We start from the raw sequence: 21,125 nt of genomic DNA, 5'->3' as shown, positions 1-21,125 counted from the left end.
TTTGCGGGGCAGAGTGAAAGCAACGCAGCATCTGAGCAGCCTGGTTGCTTCCAGGATTTGGTGAAAGAGACCACACAGTACATGACCCCTGCATTGAAGCATGGACACAGGATGTAAATTATTCCATTTCATAAAAATCCCAGGATTTGCCTGACATTGCATTACCTCTATTTTGTAATATTTATTGCTCAGGGCATTTTTAGTATGTAATTATCATAGCAGTCAGGGTGTGTGGAAAGGAAAGGATGAGACAGAGAAAAAGGCAGAAGTAGATTATGTAGTTTCTAATTCAATTTGTGCCCCCTCAGAGGCCCACTTATATCTCAATTATTTAAATAAAAAAGGCAGCTCAGCATTTACTTTTTGTCTCACTATTTTTGAATACTCTGGCCCCACACTAGAGAAATTTATAAACCCTTCTGAACAGCCAAAGTTGTTTCTCATTTCTTTTGTGCTGTGATATTCCTGGTGAGTGTTTTCTTTGATTGAAAAGGTTGTCATTAATCCTTTCCATTGTCTCTGAAAGTACAGTCCCCAGTCAAGGGTAGGGCAGCTGAAAGACATTACATCATAATGATTAGGTAGAAAACACCTTGGGCAGTGAGTCAAGCCCTGCCCTTTGTGCCTTTTACAAAGACCTGCTCCTGTTTCATGCCCCTCCCAAGAGGAATAAAAAACAGAGTTAGTTACACAACTCCACAGATCAGTTCTCCTCCCTGTTGGCTTCTTTTTTTTTCTTCCTCCATCTCTTCCCACCCCTCCCTGATATTTATTTTCCTCTGTCCCCACCCTCTCTTTCACTTAGTTTCTAACCCCCTTCTTTTCCCATTTGCTCTCTTTGTCCTCCCTCTCCCTTCTCTTTGTCGCCATTTCCTGTCAAGCTCAGCCTCTGTCCACCAATGTGGTCTCTTTGTCCTCCTCTCTTTTTCCTACTTCAACCCTCTCATTCTTGTTACCTTCCTGACATCTTATGTGGGAAAGTGATCCTTTCACCTGCCTGAAATCTTGATCTTCCAAGGAATTCACATAGTCTCACTAAACTCTGCAGGACTCTGTGCAGGTACTCCCTTTTCAGGATTGGGGCCTATGAAGCACTCCTGATGGACTCCAAAAGCTGCCCTTCAGCCAGGCATGGCAAGATGAGCTCTTAAGGATGCGGTAATAGATATTAATTGGAAGCTATTAAATTGAGCCTTAATAAAAATGCTTCCTTCTGCACAATCGATGGAGCTGAACAGCTAGTAATTTAAATTTTAAGACAACATCACAGGAACTAGTTAAGATCCAACATATCTGACCCGCCAAACAAATTATCATCATGATTAATATCAGAGCCTTTATCTAATTAATATGACACCTCCTTATGCCACCACCTCAGCCTTTAACGTCACAGGTAGGCACCTGTGACGGTACCTCCCATAAGACTTTATGGAAATATGCTTAAAATGTGTTTTATGCTACATATGCCATGTAACATAACTCAAAGGTTATGATCTACTAATGTATTAATTCTATTTGTATGCATGTATCATTTTTGTATTCAAAGTTATGAATGTTAGCTGTGTACTGGCTTGATTTCTAAATAACCTTAGTAGAGCATTTGGTCAGTTCCTGGAGAAAAGAATGTTGAAATTAAGTACCTAATCAAGAAACACTTAAAGGACAACGGATCTTGGAATGCTCCAATCCACATAAGAAGTCTACTTGAGAACGTTCAAGGTAGCTTGTAAACAATGGATGCTACCTGTAAAAACTGAGTCATGCATGGACATGTGACTTGCCCAGGTGACTCCTAAACTCCATCTTGGAGCTGGACTTTGCATAGGGGTGAGGACGGGGTCTCCACCCACAAGAGAAAGTCTATTTAAACCCTTGGGAGACCCCTCCATTTTGTCTTCAGCTGGCTAAAGAGAGAGCCTCTCATTATTTCATGATATCGGCGGAGATGTCATTGCTATAGATGGGCAAACCTGGAGCATACTACAGATTATTCCTCAACTGTTCAATGAGATACATTTCAAAGTCACGATTTCTACCTTCCTTGAATGCAAGTGGTAGCTTATTTCCATCTTGGATAGATGTTTCTGATTAACAGGCTATTACCTGAAATGTATAGCACTGCAGCTGAAACAATATTGTCCCCCCACGTATTGGCTGAAGCATCTATGTACAAAATGAACAGCTGATCAAACTTGGGATATATCATCACACGGGAGGGGATTGATGAAGTGGGAGTGGAGAACAAAATTGTCCTTCAGCCTCTTAGTGGATATCTGCCCAGTTGACTTTGATAAGACAATTGGCTCTCTCTTCCAGCTCTTTCCTGGTTTTTTATTTTTTTAGAAGGTCACAAGGATTTAGTAACATGAGAACAAACACTACTTAACCCAAGATAGCATACCAGGAAATCCCTTCGCTTTTGTAATTAATGGACTATTTTTGTCTGCTTTTGCATCTAATTATGCCTACTGACCATATTTAAAGGGTCAGCCCAATGCAGTTCACTTGATATTAATCTTCCCAGCTATCATATTTCTTTTAGAGAGACTATATTTACAGGTTTTAATTTTACTTCGCAGCTACACAATTGCTTTAGCACTTTTCCATATGTTGGTCAAAACCCTTGCTATAGACCATGATAACATGTAAAATGGGATGCATATTTAATCCCAAAAGCCCATCAAATACTCCTCTGTACAAGATTGGAAAGCTGCCAGTGCAATAGTCAACCCTGAAGGGAATACAAGCTCATTCAGAGTCTACATGGTGTTACAAGAGTGCTCAGATTCTGGGCGTCCTCACTCATAAATCCCTAGTGATAAGCTTTATTTGCAACAAGTCAGCAAGCCATTCTACCACAAGTAAACTATTATTTCTAGCACTCTGGAAATTCTGGCCCATTACTTACCAGGAATTTTACCTGGCCCCATTCACTGCTTGCAAACCAAAATATTTTCCTTGGTGCCCAGAAACTCAGTAAGTGGGCACAATTGCACAGAGGGTAAATACTTTTTCATCCAGACTACATTTAGGAGACTCATTGGGGCACCTATTTCTTACATTGCACTTGTTTTTACTTCATCTAAGTAGCATTCAACTAGAATTTTGTCTCGATCAGCTGGACAATCCAGAGTTCCCGGTTCTGAATGGCATTATTCTAATCCTCTAGTTTCTGGAACTGAGGGTTTGGGTTTTTTACCTTCCTTTCTATCCACTTCTTGGCATGGCTGCTGGAGTTTGCTTGCATGGTCTGTCTCACTGTGATGAACAGCATTTATATTTAGTGACAAAGTTTTGCACTAGTAAACTATATTTTATTGATCTTACATTTAATTACAATAAGCGAAGTTTACTCCTCCAAAAAAGTCTCATCACTGACATGATCTTTCAAATATTGCTTCATTTCAGCTCTAATATTAATTACTTCAATAATCCTGTCATTATTTCCTGGAAACATTGGCTCTGGAAAAAATTGGAATCTGACTTGGCTGGGCTAGATGCAGAGGATAATACACCCCCACAGATAAAGGAGATTTAAAAATAAAATTTCAAAAGGTTTACCTAGTCAAATGCAGATGTTAATTGTGGAAGACTTTTCCTGCACAAGGTAGCCTCAAAATGTGCCACAGGAGGAAGAGCATGTGGTTTCCTTTAAATAACTACAGCGCTTCAGTCCTGGTTTAAAGCCCTTATTACGACTTCCACAATCACATTAGAGCCATTTTGTAACCTGGTGTAGATTTGGTACTTGAGGCCAGAGAAGCTGCATTAGTCTCTTTGACCTGGTTCCCTAATTTATCAAAGAACCTGGAATTCCTTAGGGAAAAATGAGGTACCTTGCTATAGTTGCAGTTTAAAAGCTACAGCGTCTATCTCTCAAGTGTTAGCAGCTTCATTTTCAAGTACAGTTTCCTGAGAAGAGATTTGTGAATTCTGTATCACCCTAGAATTGAGGCTTTGTAGTCTATGATGTAGGGAAACCATCCGGGCAACTGTGATTTATGGTTTGTCAATGTGATAAGCGTACAGGTAATAATTTAAGATTAGAAGTAGGGATATTCCGCTATCTTCCAGCTAGCTGATGCTCAAACACTGATCAACTACCCCTCTGATAAAACCCAATAATTTTGTTTTCCTCCTGCTACTAGTTGAAGTTGTTTGACTACTTCATGTAGATTTTTATTCTTGAAGCTGAAAAAGGCATCTCTCAATATCCACGGGCAGGTCTACACTACTGCTTAAGTCGATCTAACTTACGTCACTCAGGGGTGTGAAAAAGACACTCTACCAAGCAACGCAAGTTACAGCAATCTAAGCACTGTACACACTAGCGCTATGTCAGCAGGAGATGCTCTCCTGCTGACACAGCTTCTGCCTCTCACAGAGGTGGAGTAATTATGCTGACGGGATAATGCTCTCCCTTCAGCATAAAGCATCTTCACCAGCTGCGCTACAGCAGCTGTGCCAATGTAACACTTTTAGTGTAAACCTTCCCTAAGAGTATCTCCTCCCACCTTTACTGTTTGTAAAAGGCCGTGTAAAACAATTTTACTACTGCCCAGATTTTTTATAAAATGAATAATCTCAGTGAAAGTCCCAATTTGTTGCATTCCAAAATAAAAGGGAGGGTTGGGAGTAATTGAAACACTTGATTGAGAAATTATTTTCCAGCACTTTGCAACACACCCTACAGTTAACAGTGATTGAAAATGAGACCTTCAGCATCAAAAGTATCTGCCTCTACTACTTGAGCTAACTCCACAGCTGGTACCACTAGAAGGATCTTATTCTCCTCTATGTACCATCTATTGGAGAGAAGCAAGACACTTACCCAGGGTGTTACTCCCCTTATTATGGGACGTTCATCTGAGCATCTGAAGGGCACAAGAATTCAAATCCCCAGATGGGCCACCATTTTGTTATGACTCCACCATGCACATGTCCTCAGTGGGGACTGAGCCTAGGGCCTTCAACACCAAAAATACTAGCATCTACCATTTAACTGACAGAAATTACTGGATTAGCTAGTAGCAGTATTAGGCCTTTTTACTCTACATGGATCAGACACTAGTGGGGAAAGAGAGACACTTGGGCAGTATATCCCATGTACCCATCCCAAATATTCAATTCACCACCCCTTTTTCAACTGATGTAATTGGCACCATATCATTGCGTAAAGCAGGCACTATTTTGCAAAACTAAAGCAAGTGCCTTCCAAATCCAAATGGGGAGTTCACACACCCAATAAAACTAACTGTAACATGTAATTGATTGAGCTTATTTATGCAGGCATGCTGATGGCAGCTGCAGAGAGTGGACCACAGAGTTCCTATATGTTGCCATTTTAAATTTTAAAATTTGGAGAAAATCTGCTTGAATGAAAATTAAAAATTTAGGGAGCATTAAAGGAAAACCTTTTGGCTGGTGAGAGAGTCTAAGATAGACAGCTTGTGAAACCATTAATGATTTGGCCTGAATCCTACATGTTTACTGATTCACAGCTTGTTTAACTTCTTGTATATTCCCAATCATTCCCAAAAGCCCGATATACCTCATCTACTATACAGTCATTTAATTACACTACAAATGAGTTTATTCAAGCAGTTACAAAGCAGAATACTGCTAAGATATTTGCTCAAACTTTCAAAAAAACAATGGTTCAAATTTAAACTCATGAAGTTTAACATATCTGACAAATCTCTGCTACAATGTGCCAAGACCAACAATTACGCTGTCAAATCATCAAAGCCTTTCACTTCACTAATGAAGGCAGGAACATCCATAGCAAAACTAACCAAACAAAAACACTGCACTCGATAACATTTGGTTCAGGAGGAATCCTTTCACTACATCCTTGAAAGAAATGAAATATTACAACAACATAATCAAGTATTAACAAGCCACATCACAAAATACACCTAGTGACATATTCCTGAGAATAAATCAGTGAAGCACAGGCAGAATTCACACATATTTAGATTACTTCAGAAAGTTAATGAAGTGGAAAAACACTGGAAGAGAAAAAAAATCTGTGTAGCATAATAACAATAACTTTAATTTCAGCTGTTTATACTTGTAATATACGGTAATAAATGCTTATGAGGAAGTATATTGCTTTGTATCCACAGATGCAACAGACATTATTGCTTAATTATATTCCATTTCATACAGAGGATAAGAGGAATTCAGGTACTAGTGGTATGTTACCCTTTAAACGTGCTGATAATAAATGTACAGTAAATCAACCAATCACATGCTGCCAAATCAACTAACCACGCTAAATGCCTGAAAAATGTCAATGCAAATTAATCTACTTCCTACCTTGTAAAGCGGAATGGAAATCTAACCAGAAAGATGCTTATGAATTCCTCTTCCAAGACATGAATGCTTTACAGGTATGGCAGAGTGAGTCCACCTGGGCCCAGAGTTGCTGCTTGAGCCCTTCCTTACCAGTGTGAGGTTTGTATATCCCGCCACCAGTACTTTAGTCTACATTGGTTCTCACACCACCACATACAACAGAACAGAACACAGTACTAATTTCTCCTATGAAAGTTTGTGATGTGTGGGGTCCCATTATATGCAGCTTGAGAACATTTTGACAGCCACTGGTTTATTCATGAAAACATCTGTGAATCCCAAAGGTTTCACACATTTTAGCCTGAATTCATTTGAAACCACAAGTTATTAGGCTTGCTTCAAATTACTGGGTGAAATTCATCCTGTGTTACGCAGGAGGCCAGACTAGATGATCATAAATGTCCCTTCTGGCTTTACAGTTCTATGAAACTTGGTCTGCTCTGGACTAGAGGTGGCTCTCTGCAATATGTTGCTCTATGACTGGCTGAGGCTCTTAAGAGTATAAGGAGGATGAGGCACAGACAGACCTGCCTAACGTTTGCCCTTTGGATGGAGGCTCAGGGTTCCTGGCCCCATCTCTCTTTTCCTCTCCTCACCAGGAATCACTCCAAGGTTGGGTGGGTACACTGGCTAAGATTCTCTTTTGTTCTTCACCTGCTGGCCAAGTTGATGCCTTCCCTATCTTCCCTCTCCTCCAATGAGAAAATTGGGGACAAGATGAAAAGAGGGAGCAGCTGTCAGGGGAAGGAGAGAGAGACGCATGCACTGGTGAAACAGGGGTGGCAGCAGCTGATTCCTGCTGTGAAAAGGACCTTTTTGAAGTACTGTGGCAATTGCAAGAATTGAATATGTGGCGATGAGGTGCCTAGGGGAAAATCATTGAGGGGATGATTTGTGTGAGGTTGAGTACTGAGAGCTGTGTTTGGATTTTTATGTAATTTTAATGAAAATTATGCTATATTTTCTTCAGGCTTTTTGCTGAGCCATGTAAGCAAGTCTGGGGACAGACAATAGCCACTGTATGCACTATAGTGACTGACCGTCACTGGCATAAAGGGTGAATTAGCTGCAGCCCGAAATACTCCTACTCCCTTGGTCGATGCGTCACAACAAAGAAATAACTAACTAACTGTGACCAGAGAGGCGCATTAACTGTGACCTCAAGCCTCTAGCCATTAAAAGTCAGCATGAGGTTCCACTGGACTGAATAGGAAGGTGGACTGTAGTAGTGGCTCCCTCTTTTACATTCAGGAATTCTGCAGTGAGCACTCAGTCATATAATGCAGCTGCCACATTCTGGCTGAGAACAGAAAGGGCTAGAATCAGCATGAGGAGGTCAGGACCAGGAAACAGCTCCTCATCCCATTGCAGAGACAACTTTCTTTGTTAGTGGGCTCCTTAACCACCATAGGGTTGACCCAAATTGTTTGAGTCCATTTTTTGAGCCTCTCCCAGCACAGGAGTTTGGATCTATGGACCTGCCTTAATTCTTTCGTGTACAGAGGTGGAGCCCAAAAAAGACCACAGGGCACAGCATGCAATGTCTGATCTTAATCTGAGCAGCATGGCATTGCCAAGATAGAGCATCACATGCTGGGACATGCAATCGCCGTGTGTTGCATATCCAAATGAAAGAGGAGTGGTCTTCATTTTTATCCAGGCAAGCGAGGCCCTTGAACTGACAAACTACCAATGGAGAACTGATATCATTCAGGCATCTTTGGTTTAAACAGACTGGTATAAATTTATTTTCAATTGGGAAAAAATATTTTATGTATTCATTTAAAACAGTGTCTATGTTTTTAGGGCAGGAACAATATTTTACAGTGTACTCCTTACAGATTCAATTATACTCCATTTCAAATTTTGAAAAAAATACTGCTTTCAATATTAAGCTAAGACTTTTTACATTTTCTTCAAAACTCCATTTTAACATTTCATCTTTAGCTTCATGTGGCATCTAATTCTACAGGTTCCAAAGCATCTTTTTCGGTGAGAATATACATTATCTTAATTCGAGACACTGCAGTATGCTGGCTATACTGGATTTTGTTACTGACTAGCACCAGTTTGCAGAAAGCTCAAATGTTTCTTGTATATCACAACTGTCAGTAATAACATAGGAAATACATTTGGACTAGAAACCAGAATTAGAAAAGCACCCAGGCACACATGGGTGCACACACACACATTCACACGCCCCTCCCTGCTGTTTACAGTAAGAAATAATTGGAAATTATGCACAAACAAAATGCAGAAGAGCTGTTACACTCATGGATTACTCACCCATAAGCTCCATTACTAATCAGTTTAATTGTTTCAAAATCGCTTTCACGAGGTTTCCTCCGGAGCTTCACTGATGTATTAGAGCTCTTTTAAGTAAAAAAAAAAAAAAAAAAAAAAAAAGGAAAGAGAACAAAGTTAACACTCTACAGACATATATAAAACAGAAAAAATGCTTTACTGTGCTCAGGCTGCAACATGCTCATCAAAACCATGATGGAGTGTTCTTTTGGCTCTGGCCAATCAGCCACAGCTCAACTGGTCAGGGGACAGAGAAGGCTCTGAAACAAGCTGTTATTCCATCAGAAAGTTATATGCTATTCTGCATCTATTAATCCAGTCACCTCTGTGGTGGGGTGCTGGCAGACATACATGGGGCCAAATTCACAAAAATATTTAGCCAGCTAAGGATGAAGATAGCCACTGAACCAGCTTAGGCACTTTTGTAAATCTGGTCCTTGATGTATAGGTCAGGATGAACTAACAAAGGATGGATGAACTAATTGACTAATATGGGAGGTCAGAGCAGAGAGGTAGTATGTGGAGAGGTGTTGGAGCAGCACAGGGAAGAGTGGGGTAGAAAGGAGGAGTTCAGAGCTATGCAGTGGGGCATACTAGGAGGCGTCAGTTCTGTCCCCCAAAACTCCCAACATTCATGCTCCCCCCTCATGTTTTCCCCTGCTCCAAAAACGTTCCCACTGCTTCCATGGCAGTCCCTGAATCCTCTCTCCAGCTCCTCAGCATGTGGGGCCCTCGCCAACACTCACCTCTCCCTAGGGAGGAGGGCTGAGGTAGGAAAACTGGGCTGGACTGGACTGGCAGAGAGATTGGAGATGAGGAGATTATGTAAAGCAGCGAATAGACTAATCACTACATTTTGTGACTGGGGTAATCATTGCCAAAGAACCAGAAGAAATGGAGGCAGAAAGCTGGGCTGTGGTACATGGGGAGGCTGACAATTAAGTGCCCAAAACATTAATGCAGAGTTAAGGTTAAGATTGCCCAATGGTGCATCACGTCTTTCCAGGATGTCAAATCTCTGAAAACCAGGAAATATAAAGTTTGGCCACTCCCACAACACAACCTTAACCCTGCCCCCTGGAACTGGCAACAGCCACTAAGAATGGTTCAATACCAGGGATGGCCCGTCCATATAGGCAAACTAGGCGGTCGCCTAGGGTGTCCAGTTAAATGGGGTGCCAAATTTGAGGAAAAAATCAAATTAAAAAAAAAGGAAAAAAAAAAGGAAAAAGATTAATAAAATACAAATAAAATAACGAAGATATCATTATTTAAATTCCTGTGCACGTACGGAGAGAATATTAATTATAATATAATTATAATTCATTTCTCTTAATATGTCAAATCTTTTATTTACTGCAAAAAATATTTTAGGTGATTTTTTTTTCAATTTGTGACGTGGGGTCAAGATTTCCCACTCTGCAATTTTGATAAGCAATAACTCAGCCACAGTGAAACACATTCACTAGTGGCAAGAGCTGCAATGCTAGTGACACCTAACTCGAATATACATCAAGGTTGCATAGCCAGAAATTCATGTAGAGCTGAGAGATTGCGAGTTGATGCATGTCAAACGGTCATTTTAACACACGTCGCAGGTAGATGGTTAAGAATCGAGCGAATACTATGGAAAATTGTGTTTCTTGGTGCCAAAGAATAAAGAATAATGTCTTTCAGCATTATAAATCCAAAATGTGAGTATCTTTAAGTGTTGTTATCAGGCTGTATAATTATGAACTTTTCTTTGTTATAACTGGTTCACATGCAATAAAGAAGGTGCATAAAAGAAAAGTAATAGAGTTAATGCTTACTAGGCTACCAAAGTGATGACGTGACACTCCAAGCAGGTAACCATGAGGAAGGGAATTACTTTCCAAACAACCGGTGTTGGGTTATAACATTGAAAAAGGTCATTTTGTTTCTGTGTAAATGCTGTAACTAACTGTTTTAATGGATAAGTGAGTGTATGTTACTAATCATTGAAACTTTAAGCAGTGAAAAGACATGTTGGGATGGCTGCAATGTGGTTTAAATCGCCAACCATGTGGTGGGGGTGTCAGCCATCCTTAACGCTATAATGCTTACAGTCAGGAGCACAGTACATAACAATATTCAAATGCTCCATGGCAGAAAGAGGAAAAAGAAAGCCCTCAGGAGTGGAGTATCGTAAACGAAAGGACAAGAAGGAAAAGGACCAAGCAAAATAGCAGGGATCCTCCCTGAAATATCTTCTCTTTAATCCAAATAAAGATGGAAGCAGTTCACAGCATCCATATGAATGAATTTTACTTGGAAAGGAGGTTAGCTCACATCCGTATGGAAGCAGTTTGGAACATCGAGATGAAGATATATTACTTTGAGATAAGGATAGCTCTCATCCACAAAAAAGCAGTTTGGAAACGCATGATAATGGAAACTTACTTCTAGATGAAGGCAGCTCACAGCATCAGACTGATATGGAAGTGGAGAAAATGTATTCTCCTTCAGAGACACATGCAGAAATTGAAGTAAATGAAGTAGAAGGAAGAAAGGATGAGGAAGTTACAAACAAGTTAGAGCATGGGGACCCAGCTTCATGGCCCAGATGTGATGACAGTGGAAATTCTTGTGGAACATGGACCCGAACAAATTCATGAATTTCCCTTCCCTAAGGATGGAAATAAAAGAAAATTCTCTGCTCAGCATTACAAAAGGAAACTCATTAATGGGAAAGAAATGCATCAAAACTAGTTACAATATTCAGTGTCGAAGGACTCTGTGTTTTGCTTTTGCTGCAAGTTGTTTAGAAATCAAGCAATTGGTACATCACTTACTGAAAATGGTTCGAAGGACTGGAAAACATATCTTCAATTCTCTCTTCACATGAAAGAAGTACAGAACATTTGTAATGTTTTCAAAATGGGAAAGAACTTGAATTATGAATGAAAAAAGGAAAAATTATCAATGAAGAAAATTTACGTGTGATCAAGGAAAAAGAAGAATATTCGCAACAAATATTAGAGCATCTGATTGCTTTAGTAAGAGTTCTCGGTGGACAAAATTTAGCATTTCATGGCTGCAGTAGAAAGGAAATATTACACACTCCAGATAATGGAAACTTTTTAAAATTTGTTTAATACCTAGCTTTGTTTGATCCAGTCATGAAAGAGCATCTACATAAAATAACTGATCATGAAACACAGGTTCATTACTTAGGAAAAAATATGCAGAATGAACTGATTCAAATCCTAGAAAATGCCATTAAAAAGAAAATTGTAGAAGCTGCCCATTCTGCAAAATAATTTTCAATAATACTAGACTGTACACCAGAAGTGAGTCATGTTGAACAAACGACAATGATCATTCGTTTTGTGGATATGGAGAAGTCTGCAGATGACGATAATGTTGAAGTGCTCATAAAGGAACATTTTTTTGGGTTTTGTACCACTGAAGGAGATGATTGGAACATTTATGACTGAAACTATTCTACAAGAGCTTGAAACAATGTCATTATCTGTTGAAAACTTACATGGCCAAGGCTATGATAATGGGAGTAATATGAAGGGTAAAGACAATGGTGTGCAAAGGAGAATGATGGAAATCAATCCTATGGCCTTTTTCGTTCCTTGCAGTGCGCATTCTCTGAATTTGCTTGTCAATGATGGTGCTACATGCTGTTTGGAGGCAAGCAGTTTCTTTGACCTGGTGCAACGTGTTTATGTGTTTTTCTCAGGCTCAACATGTCGTTGGGAGATTCTGATTCACCATGTGAATTCTCTAACTGTGAAACCACTTAGACAAGATGGGTTTTGTCAGACTAATTGATGCTTTGAAGCCTCCTATGAACTTGGAAACATTTATGATGCCCTAACTGAAATTTCTGATACTATTACCTTTACTGGATCATATGGCAATACAGCACTTTCAGATGCAGAAGCTCTTGTAAATGGCCTTTCCAAGTTCAAATTTGTGACTTCACTCATTTTGTGTCATAATATCCTTTTCAAGATTAACCTCACTAGTAAGCAGCTTCAGGAAAAGAACTTGAACATACATTCTGCTATTCAAAAAGTGGAGCAAACTAAAAATATTCTGGAGGAATTCAGCTGTGATAAAAGGTTCAGAAGAACACTGGTAGATTCTCTCGAGCTTGCTGAAGAAATAGACTTTCTGACAGAATTTGAATCAGAGCCAGCAAAAGAAACAGCAGTTTTTGTATGAAGGACGAGACACACCCATTCAGAACCCAAAACAAAGGTTCAAAGTGAATTTCTACTTCGCAGTCCTTGATACTGCTATTCACTTGGTTGACGAAAGATTTCAACAGATGCAGCAGCTAGAGTCAGTATTTGGTTATCGATATGATATCCACAGCTTGCAAAAGAAAACAGCAAAACAGATAAGAGAATTTTGTTTAAAACTGGAGTCGGCATTCACTCACGAAAATTCAAAAGACATTGATGCTACAGTTTTGTGTAGTGAGCGTCAGGCTTTTTCAAGATGACTTAAGAAACATTCCACTCCAGAAGAAGTACTGAAGTTTGTTTGTGAAAATAAACTCACAGCTTTCCAAACATTTTTATAGCTCTATGCATTCTTTTAACTTTGCCAGTTTCCGTAACTAGTGGGGAACATAGCTTCTCAAAGTTAAAATTGATAAAAACATATCTGTGTTCAACAATGGTGCAAGAGACACTTGTTGGACTTGCCACAACGTCAAAAGAGCATGAAATAGCTGGAAAACTGGATCTAAAAGAACTAGTGACTTAAAGCAAGAAAAGTCATGTTTTAAGAGCACAGAGTATTCTTTATTTGTTTTGTAAATACAGGTTAAAGTTCATGAAGAATTTTCTTATTTCTTTCTGTCCTGGGTGTGGTGGTAATGGCAGTTAAAGCAGGATAGCGTAATGGATGATTTTGGATTTGTAATAATAAAAATTATAATTAACATTTGTACTGCATTTTTATTTGAATTCGGACTGAAATATTATCTAGCTGTCATGTACAAATCTATTCTGAAAATTTCATGTCTCTATTTTATCTCATCTCAGAAACATTGGTTGGACAGAAGGATGGACGGACAAACCAAATAATTAAGCCTCTATTTAAAAAAAATGCTTAAAAAACATTAAAAGGAAAAAAAGGGGCAAAATGTTTCCCAGTTAACCAAAAACCTTAGCCTATATCTGCCTTGGGGTTTGGGGTGTCGATTGTATGGTTTGCCTAGGGCACTAGTTGCTGGCAGCTAGTTTAGGGCCACCCCTGTTCAGTACATGGGGTGGGAATAATTTACCATAATAAACAGACATGAGGAAAGGACTAAGAGAATGTGTTGTTTATGTTGTGCTCCTCAGATTTGAATTCTAGCATTTATTGACATGCACTCCAACAGTGTCAGTGTAGTTGTATTGAACGGCGGAGGGATTTGTTGGAGCATATTGGCACAGCTATTATGAGACGTGCACAAGGACATCAAAGGGATCAAATATGCCTCATTTCAGCACAAAGTTCTGTAGGTTGAGTTAGCAGTGGTGCACAGGGCTGTACTTGTCCTGGGGATTATCAATAATGTGGTGGCATACATGAGAGTGATTTCTGGGGCTAAGTAGGGAATAAGTGAAGGCACTATCTTGGAAGAAATCATCAGGGGAAAGAGTGACGGGGCGGGGAGGTTGCATTTTGCAAGTCTGGGGTGGTTTGTGTGGAGAAGGCCCAGTGCTTGAGTGTAGGACAGGTAGTTCCTTTTCACTATGCTTGACCTAAACCCCAGTTTTGCCTTAGCAAAGAGAAATGTCAAGACTATGTCTTAAAGTGCTCATATGTTCTGTAGAAAATGAAAAGACCAGTATGCACAGAGGATAGAATCTCAACTCTTCATATCCTAGTTGCCAGGGTTTGAAGTGTAGCTGACCTCGACATTCTGGAAAGGTGTGAGGCACCACTGGGAAACTTAGCTCTTAATTAAGTTTGGGGATACTTAATGATATAAAGCTTTCCTATATGTATGGTAAAGAAATCCTTCTTCCTACTTGATTTGCTGTTTATGTGCTCAGCAATTTTTTCATTTCCTGCAGGACCAGTTTAAATAAATGTTGAACCCCGGGGAAGCCACTCAATTGGGCCCCAAGATTTAGTGAAGAACTCTCTCTCCCATATCCTTCCTCAAAATAGGTCTGATATGCCAGATGGGAGGAGGTTTTAGTTCCCAAGAGTATGTCTGAATTGGTATGTATATTCCTTCACAGAGGGCTCAGGATATTTCCAGAGAGTTCTCAACCAACATGTACCCCCAACACACCAAGTAGCACTGGGGTATGAGTGGTAAACATCTAATTATTTTAACCTATCCCAGGTGGGTATGGCTCAGTGTGGCAGCACTAAATGAATTAGCCTTGCTTTCCTGTCTTGCCAAGTTGCAACTTGTAGGTCTTCAGAACCTCTGAGGATATCCCCCATTGAAAGGGGAAGGACCAACATTGGTGTTGGTCTGGGCATTTTGAAAAGGACAGGAGGCAGTGGGGAAAAAGCAACCATTTTGCACAAATAGGGTATATATAACATCACAGTACATGAAATCAACTAGGCATGCTAACAGAATGATATAATCTGGAGCTGGAAGTGAAGACCTATTAAGTCATTTAATTCATTTGCTTGCCACAACAAGACTGTTCCTAATTACACATTTATGAGTGTTTTGGACAGTCTAGTTTTACATTTGCTAAGGAACGTGGTTTCCACCACGTCCCCTGGGTGATTATTCCAGAGACTAACACAATACATTATCATGAAGTGTTTCCTGATATGTAACCTGATACATATTTAACCATTAGTCACTCTGCATAATTCAGTAAGTCCAGCCCCTTAATATATTTTTTATTCCTCTTTAACATCTGTCCAGTTTGTCAGTATATTTCTGATAATTAAGTGCCCAGATCTATGCAATATTTCAGATGCAGATGGACCAAAGGTGTATAGAAAGGTACAGTTACCTCCGTGTCACAGCACCTGAACCCTTTGTAGATGGCATCCTGCCACCAAATCAGGAATGATCATAAGATGAAAAATCCCCAGACACAGTCTGAGGCCTTTTCCTGGAAATACTGGAAGTATTTTCATCAGATACCTGAGGATTCTATTTTACACGCTAGCAATACTTGTACAGCTTGTCATGCCAATTAACTATTACTGAACTGAATTATGTATGCAGCCCAAAGGCATTTGTTTTGTTTTGTTTTTTGCTGCGAAGCTGCACTGTAATCCTACCTCTGTTTTCTCTATGGTTTATTTGTTTAGAAGAAAAATGTATAGGTGTTTGTTTTTTATTATAATGGGCCAAATTCTGCCCTTAAGCACACCGGTAATTCCAGTCATCTTCACTGACTTTTATTCTATGTTGGGCAATTTAAACAAGTCACTGCAAAGGATTATTTTATATTACTTATTACTACCCACAGCCCTAGTATAATATCGTCACAATATGTAACTTCAAGGTGCAACAAAACATCTTTTCAACTCAATGCACAATCTTCCTACTCACAGATCTTAATTTCCAAATCTAGAACTACCACTTTAACCTGCTGACATTTATCTGTTCAGTGCATTACACCCTCTTAAATTTTGGATCGCTGTGTAAGTGGAGCACTTAAAAAGTCTGTGCAAAAATTTCTAGTTTTAGTTTTGGAGGGATTTTTAAATCCTTTTCAAAAAGAGAAAAAAATACAGTGATTAAGCAGAAATGTAAAAGGTAACAAGAGAACAAGCGAGTCTCTAGCAATAGCTAACTCCATACACAAAAGTAAATATTAGTGACTTTATGAAAATGGTGAAAATTACAACTTCCTGAAAACAGAAGGCATAACTGGGCTATTGCTTGTTGCTATCTTCAATCAGTTATGCACGTTGACATTAGTTTGAAAGTTAACCTATATTCTGTTCAGCCAGCCGTGTAAAAAAAATCTACTAGACAATGTAATGAAACAACGCAATTAACACATCATTGTATTTTTAGAACTGATATACTAAAAACATCAGCCACTACCACTGTAACAGGAAGACTTACACTTACTGATTCATCTGTTTCTGGAGTTTCTGCTGTGCCACTGTCATAGTTAGCTAGCTGAGCTATTTCTGAAAACAAAGGATAGAAACTTCATTTTAGAATACATATAGCAAACAGAAGCAAGTGCCAAACTAAACCTTGAAAAAGTCACTTCTCTGGAATGGAGAGTTAACAAGTGTTGTATTACCTATATTAGTGGTTAAATGACCTTTAAAATTCAGTTAACTTCTCCAGTTTAGGAAGATAATCCCCTTTTGGAAATTCTGACCTGTTGTCGAATACCTTTATGAATCCTTCTGTGACAGAAATGGAACTGCTATGTAATAATCATAGAATCATAGCATATCAGGGTTGGAAGGGACCTCAGGAGGTCATCTAGTCCAACCCGCTGCTCAAAGCAGTACCAATCCCCAGACAGATTTTTGCCCCAGATCCCTAAATGGCCCCCTCAAGAATTGAACTCATAACCGTGGGTTTAGCAGGCCAATGCTCAAACCACTGAGCTATCCCTCACTCCCAATTCATAATGTTATGAATACTGAGATGTAACAACTTTATGAACTCCATATGTGCCTGGGGCAGTGAGAGGAAGTTACTGTATACTGGGGTTATAAAACTTCCCTGTGGGAATGTATTGATCTAACAGGACAGGGCTGTGGGAACAGTATACAAGGAAGTAACACAAAGGCTTCCTAAATATGATCATTTCAGTAGACGCTTGAAAGACAATGGGGCAAACTGTTGGCTTAAAAGATCCTGTATCCTGTCTCAAGTATGCTGTAAACCTTGGTTTGCCAGAGCTGGGAGTTACCAGATCTAAGGGATAAAACAATTAAAAAGCGATTCCTGTGAAGGGAGGTGAGTCACCAAGGACAGTCCAGAGACAGTTAGCGAGACAAAGAGACAAGCTGACACAGAGATGCACTGGGAAGAGTCTACGGAAGCTAGTCCTACTAGGGGCCCTATGTGGAAAATGTTAACCACCTGGTAAACTAGACACTCACATAGTGTGTTTGATTGTTTTTAAGATATGTTTGCTCTGTAATACTTTTGCTCTAAATAAATGATACTTTGTTTTAATGATGCTAGCTGGTCATTGAACACCACTGTCATTGCCGCCAAAGGAACAGACCTGCAGGGTCTGAGCCTAAGTCGGACCTGCTGACAGAATCACGATTAATCGAAACCTGAAGAAAAGTTCTGTGTAAGCTTGAAAACTTGTCTCACCAACAGAAGTTGGTCCAATAAAAAAGATATTACCTCACCCACCTTGTCTCTCTAATATTCATCTTAATTGTTTTTACCATGAAAGGCAATGGAGAAATATATACTGAATAATCAAATAGCTCATCTTAGCTTTCACTATCCTGCAGAAATAAAGGTTACTTATCTGTAACTGGCAGTTCTTCAAGATGTGTGTCCCCTCTCCCGCATATTCCACATGCTGGTATGTATGCACACCACATGCCTGAGACTGGAGATTTCTAGCAAGCAGTGTCCATTGGTCTGTGCCGTTGCAGTCCTTGTGCTCTGAAACAAGGGGCAGTGCAGAGCACTGCCAACCTACTTCCTCCTCTTACTGCAAATCTGTTAAGATCTGAAATAGAGGAGGAGCAGCACTGGTAATGGAATACAGATAGGAAACAAACATCTCAAAGAACTTCCAGTTATAGATAAGTAACCTCCATTCCTCCTTTGAGTGTTGGCTTCTATGTATATTCCACATGTGACTGACTGGTTGGCAGTAGTCAAATGGGGGAGGGTGGATAGGGAGTTGCAAGGATGCAGTTGATATAGATGTCTGTAAAACTGCTGTTCCAACTGTTGCATCTGCAGAAGAGGCCTAGACTGAGGCGTAATGTTTCATGAAGGTAGCTGTCCTACAAACATCCAGCATAGGCACTTTTCAAAAAGATACTGTTGAGGTTGCTTGAGCGCTAGTAGAATGGGCCCTCACCCCATCAGGAGGAATACACGCCAACTGATAACAAAGAATGATGCAGCCAGAGATCCACTTAGAGAGTCTCTGAGCAGATAACACTGGTCCTTGTGATAGCTCTGATACATAACCTTGGTGGTTTCCCAATTGAGTTTTGTTCTTTGCAGATAGAAAATCAAAGCCCATCTGATGTTGAGAGAGTGAAGTCTCCTCCCACTGGAGGACTGAGCTTTCAGAAAGAATACCAGTAAGTGAATAGCTTGACTCATGTGAAACTCAGAAATTACCTTGGGGATGAATTTCAAGTGGAGTTGAAGGGAAACCTTCTCCTTATGAAATATGGTGTATGGCGAGTCACTCATGCTTCTGGGTGATGTGACAGTGACTAAGAAGATGACCTTCATAGACAGGTGGCGCACTGAAAACATGGCTAATGGTTCAAAGGTGGTCTGGCAAATATGGAGAGTGCAAGGTTGAGTTCCCATTGCAGTTTTGATTTCACCATTGGTGGGAAGGTCCTAATGAGACCTTTCAGGAATCTAACTGCTGTTGGGTGAGTAAAAATGGAGTGGCCTTTTACAGGAGGATGGAAGGCACTGCTGGCTGCTAGACGGACATGCAGTGAACCTATGGGAAGCCTTCAAGTCTTCAGGGACAGGAGATAGTCCAAAATAGTAGGATTACCTGCTGACTCTAGGGATAACTGGTTCTGTTGCATCCAGATAGAGAAATGCCTCCATATAGTTAAATAGCATTTTCTAGAGCCTTTTCTGCTTTGACTGGGGATAGACTGAACGGCCTCTGAACATGAATGCTCTAGGTCTGATGCTCATGCAAATACCAAGACATAAGCTGAAAAGGGTACAGGCTGGGATGTTTGATCTTGACATTCTCCTGAGTTAATAGATCTGGGAAGGGACGGATGCTTATGGGAGGACATATTGACATTTGTAAGATAACCAGAAACCAGAACTATCTGAGTCAGCTGGTTGCCATGAGAATGATTCAAGCTTTGTCGTGATGAATCTTTCACAGTGGTAGCAGTGGGTCAGGAGGAAAGGTGGTATGTTCAGGAAAATAGGAGGGCATTGCCCTGGATTCCTGGCTGAGTGCTGCTCTACAGCAGTTATAGATGGAGTACCTTGTTCATCTGGGAGGCGAATGGATCCCAGGATGGCGTTCACTACCAAGCGGGAACATCATTCAGCACAGAAATGCATATCTCCCATTCATGGTCTGTACAGAAATGTCTGCTGAGATTGTCCACCGCAGAGTTCTGTGCACCTGGAAGGTATGTGGTTCCTGATGCACCAATGCCATAAACTGATTACCTCTATACAGGGAGGAAGAGATTTGTCTCTGCCTTGTTTATGCAGAAGACTGTTGTCATGTTATCTGGACATGAGGAGAACATACAAGTGGAAAGAAGGAATTGCAAGCTGAATGGATTGCCCTCAGCTCCAGTAGATTGATATATATCCTGCCACTCTCCATCCCCAGAAAACTATATGCCTTGCGCAATGTGGGCTCCCCCTATGAGGGATGTGTCTGTGATTATGGTCATGTTGGGTGTGGGTGGAAGGAAAGGGACTCCCGTGTGCAGTTGTTTCAGGTTTGTCTAACATACGAGAGCAGCTGTGATCTTAGTACAGATTGTTACCTTGGCATTCATATTGTTTCTGTTTGGTGAGTAAATTGACCAGAGTCAGGCCTTCGGGTAACAGAAGTCTGGTGAATGAGATTATGTAGGTACATGAGGTCACGTGGCCTAGACAGACCTTGACGGCAGGAGATCTATGGGAAATTGGTCATATCAGCTGTTCGCAGCCTAGAATCTGTCCATAGGAAGACAGGCCTTCGCTGAGATCGAATCTAGGGTTGCTCCTAAAAAGACTCCTAAAAAGTGGACTTTTCTTTGTTTATGCAGAGTCCCAAGGATGCCAGGAGAGAGAGTAAGAATATGGTCACTGACTGGACTCTGGACTGGATTTGCCTGTTAGTAGCTAATCGTCCAGGTACAGGAAGACAATATAGCTGTTTACTCTCATTTGGACCACCACTACTTAGAAGAACTTCGCAAAGATAATGTGGGGTGCTGTAGCTATCCCAAACAGGAGTACTCTGACCTGAAAGTGCTCCTAAGGAATCTGAAGAGCCTTCTGTGGAATGGATGATTGTCCACATGAAAATACGCATTTTTTCACATCAAGAGCCACGAACCACATGCCCTCCTCCAGAGAAGGCATTATTGATGTCAGTGTGACCACGCAAAATTTTGATTTTCAAATAACTTTTAGCTGGCATAGAACGATAATTGATCTGCATCCTGTTTTTCTTGGGAATGATGAAGTATGGGGAGTAGAATCCTTCCCTCGATTTGGAGTGGCATTTGCACTATAGCCCCTCACTACAGGAGAAGAGTTCATTTCCTATGGAAGATTTCATGACAATGGTCTCTGAAGAGGGACCCAGAAGAGGGCTTGT

General features: G+C 40.3%; 1 protein-coding gene and 1 long non-coding RNA gene across 8 annotated transcripts in view; one reads left to right on the top strand and one right to left on the bottom strand.

The window, feature by feature from the left end:
* The window catches only part of MAST4 (microtubule associated serine/threonine kinase family member 4), a 419,070-nt gene that overhangs the window by 40,021 nt on the left and 357,924 nt on the right, over positions 1 to 21,125 (bottom strand). For 6 of the 7 annotated variants that reach the window (XM_039543759.1, XM_039543761.1, XM_039543762.1 and 3 more), the window contains 2 exons: positions 16,703 to 16,770; positions 8,647 to 8,732 (listed from right to left, as the gene is read on the bottom strand). In XM_039543759.1, coding sequence (XP_039399693.1) covers positions 8,647 to 8,732; positions 16,703 to 16,770 — 154 coding nt within the window. The remainder of the gene's footprint in view (positions 1 to 8,646; positions 8,733 to 16,702; positions 16,771 to 21,125) is intronic. The other variant, XM_039543760.1, reaches the window with a different exon arrangement.
* LOC120407757 lies at positions 797 to 20,903 on the top strand. Its single transcript, XR_005600234.1, has 3 exons — positions 797 to 1,060; positions 18,809 to 18,888; positions 20,569 to 20,903. It is a non-coding gene; the product is annotated as an uncharacterized LOC120407757 (long non-coding RNA).

This window comes from Mauremys reevesii, linkage group 6, assembly GCF_016161935.1.
Source record: "Mauremys reevesii isolate NIE-2019 linkage group 6, ASM1616193v1, whole genome shotgun sequence".
NCBI classification, from domain to species: Eukaryota; Metazoa; Chordata; order Testudines; family Geoemydidae; genus Mauremys; species Mauremys reevesii.
This window is presented reverse-complemented; position numbering and strand designations above follow the sequence as displayed.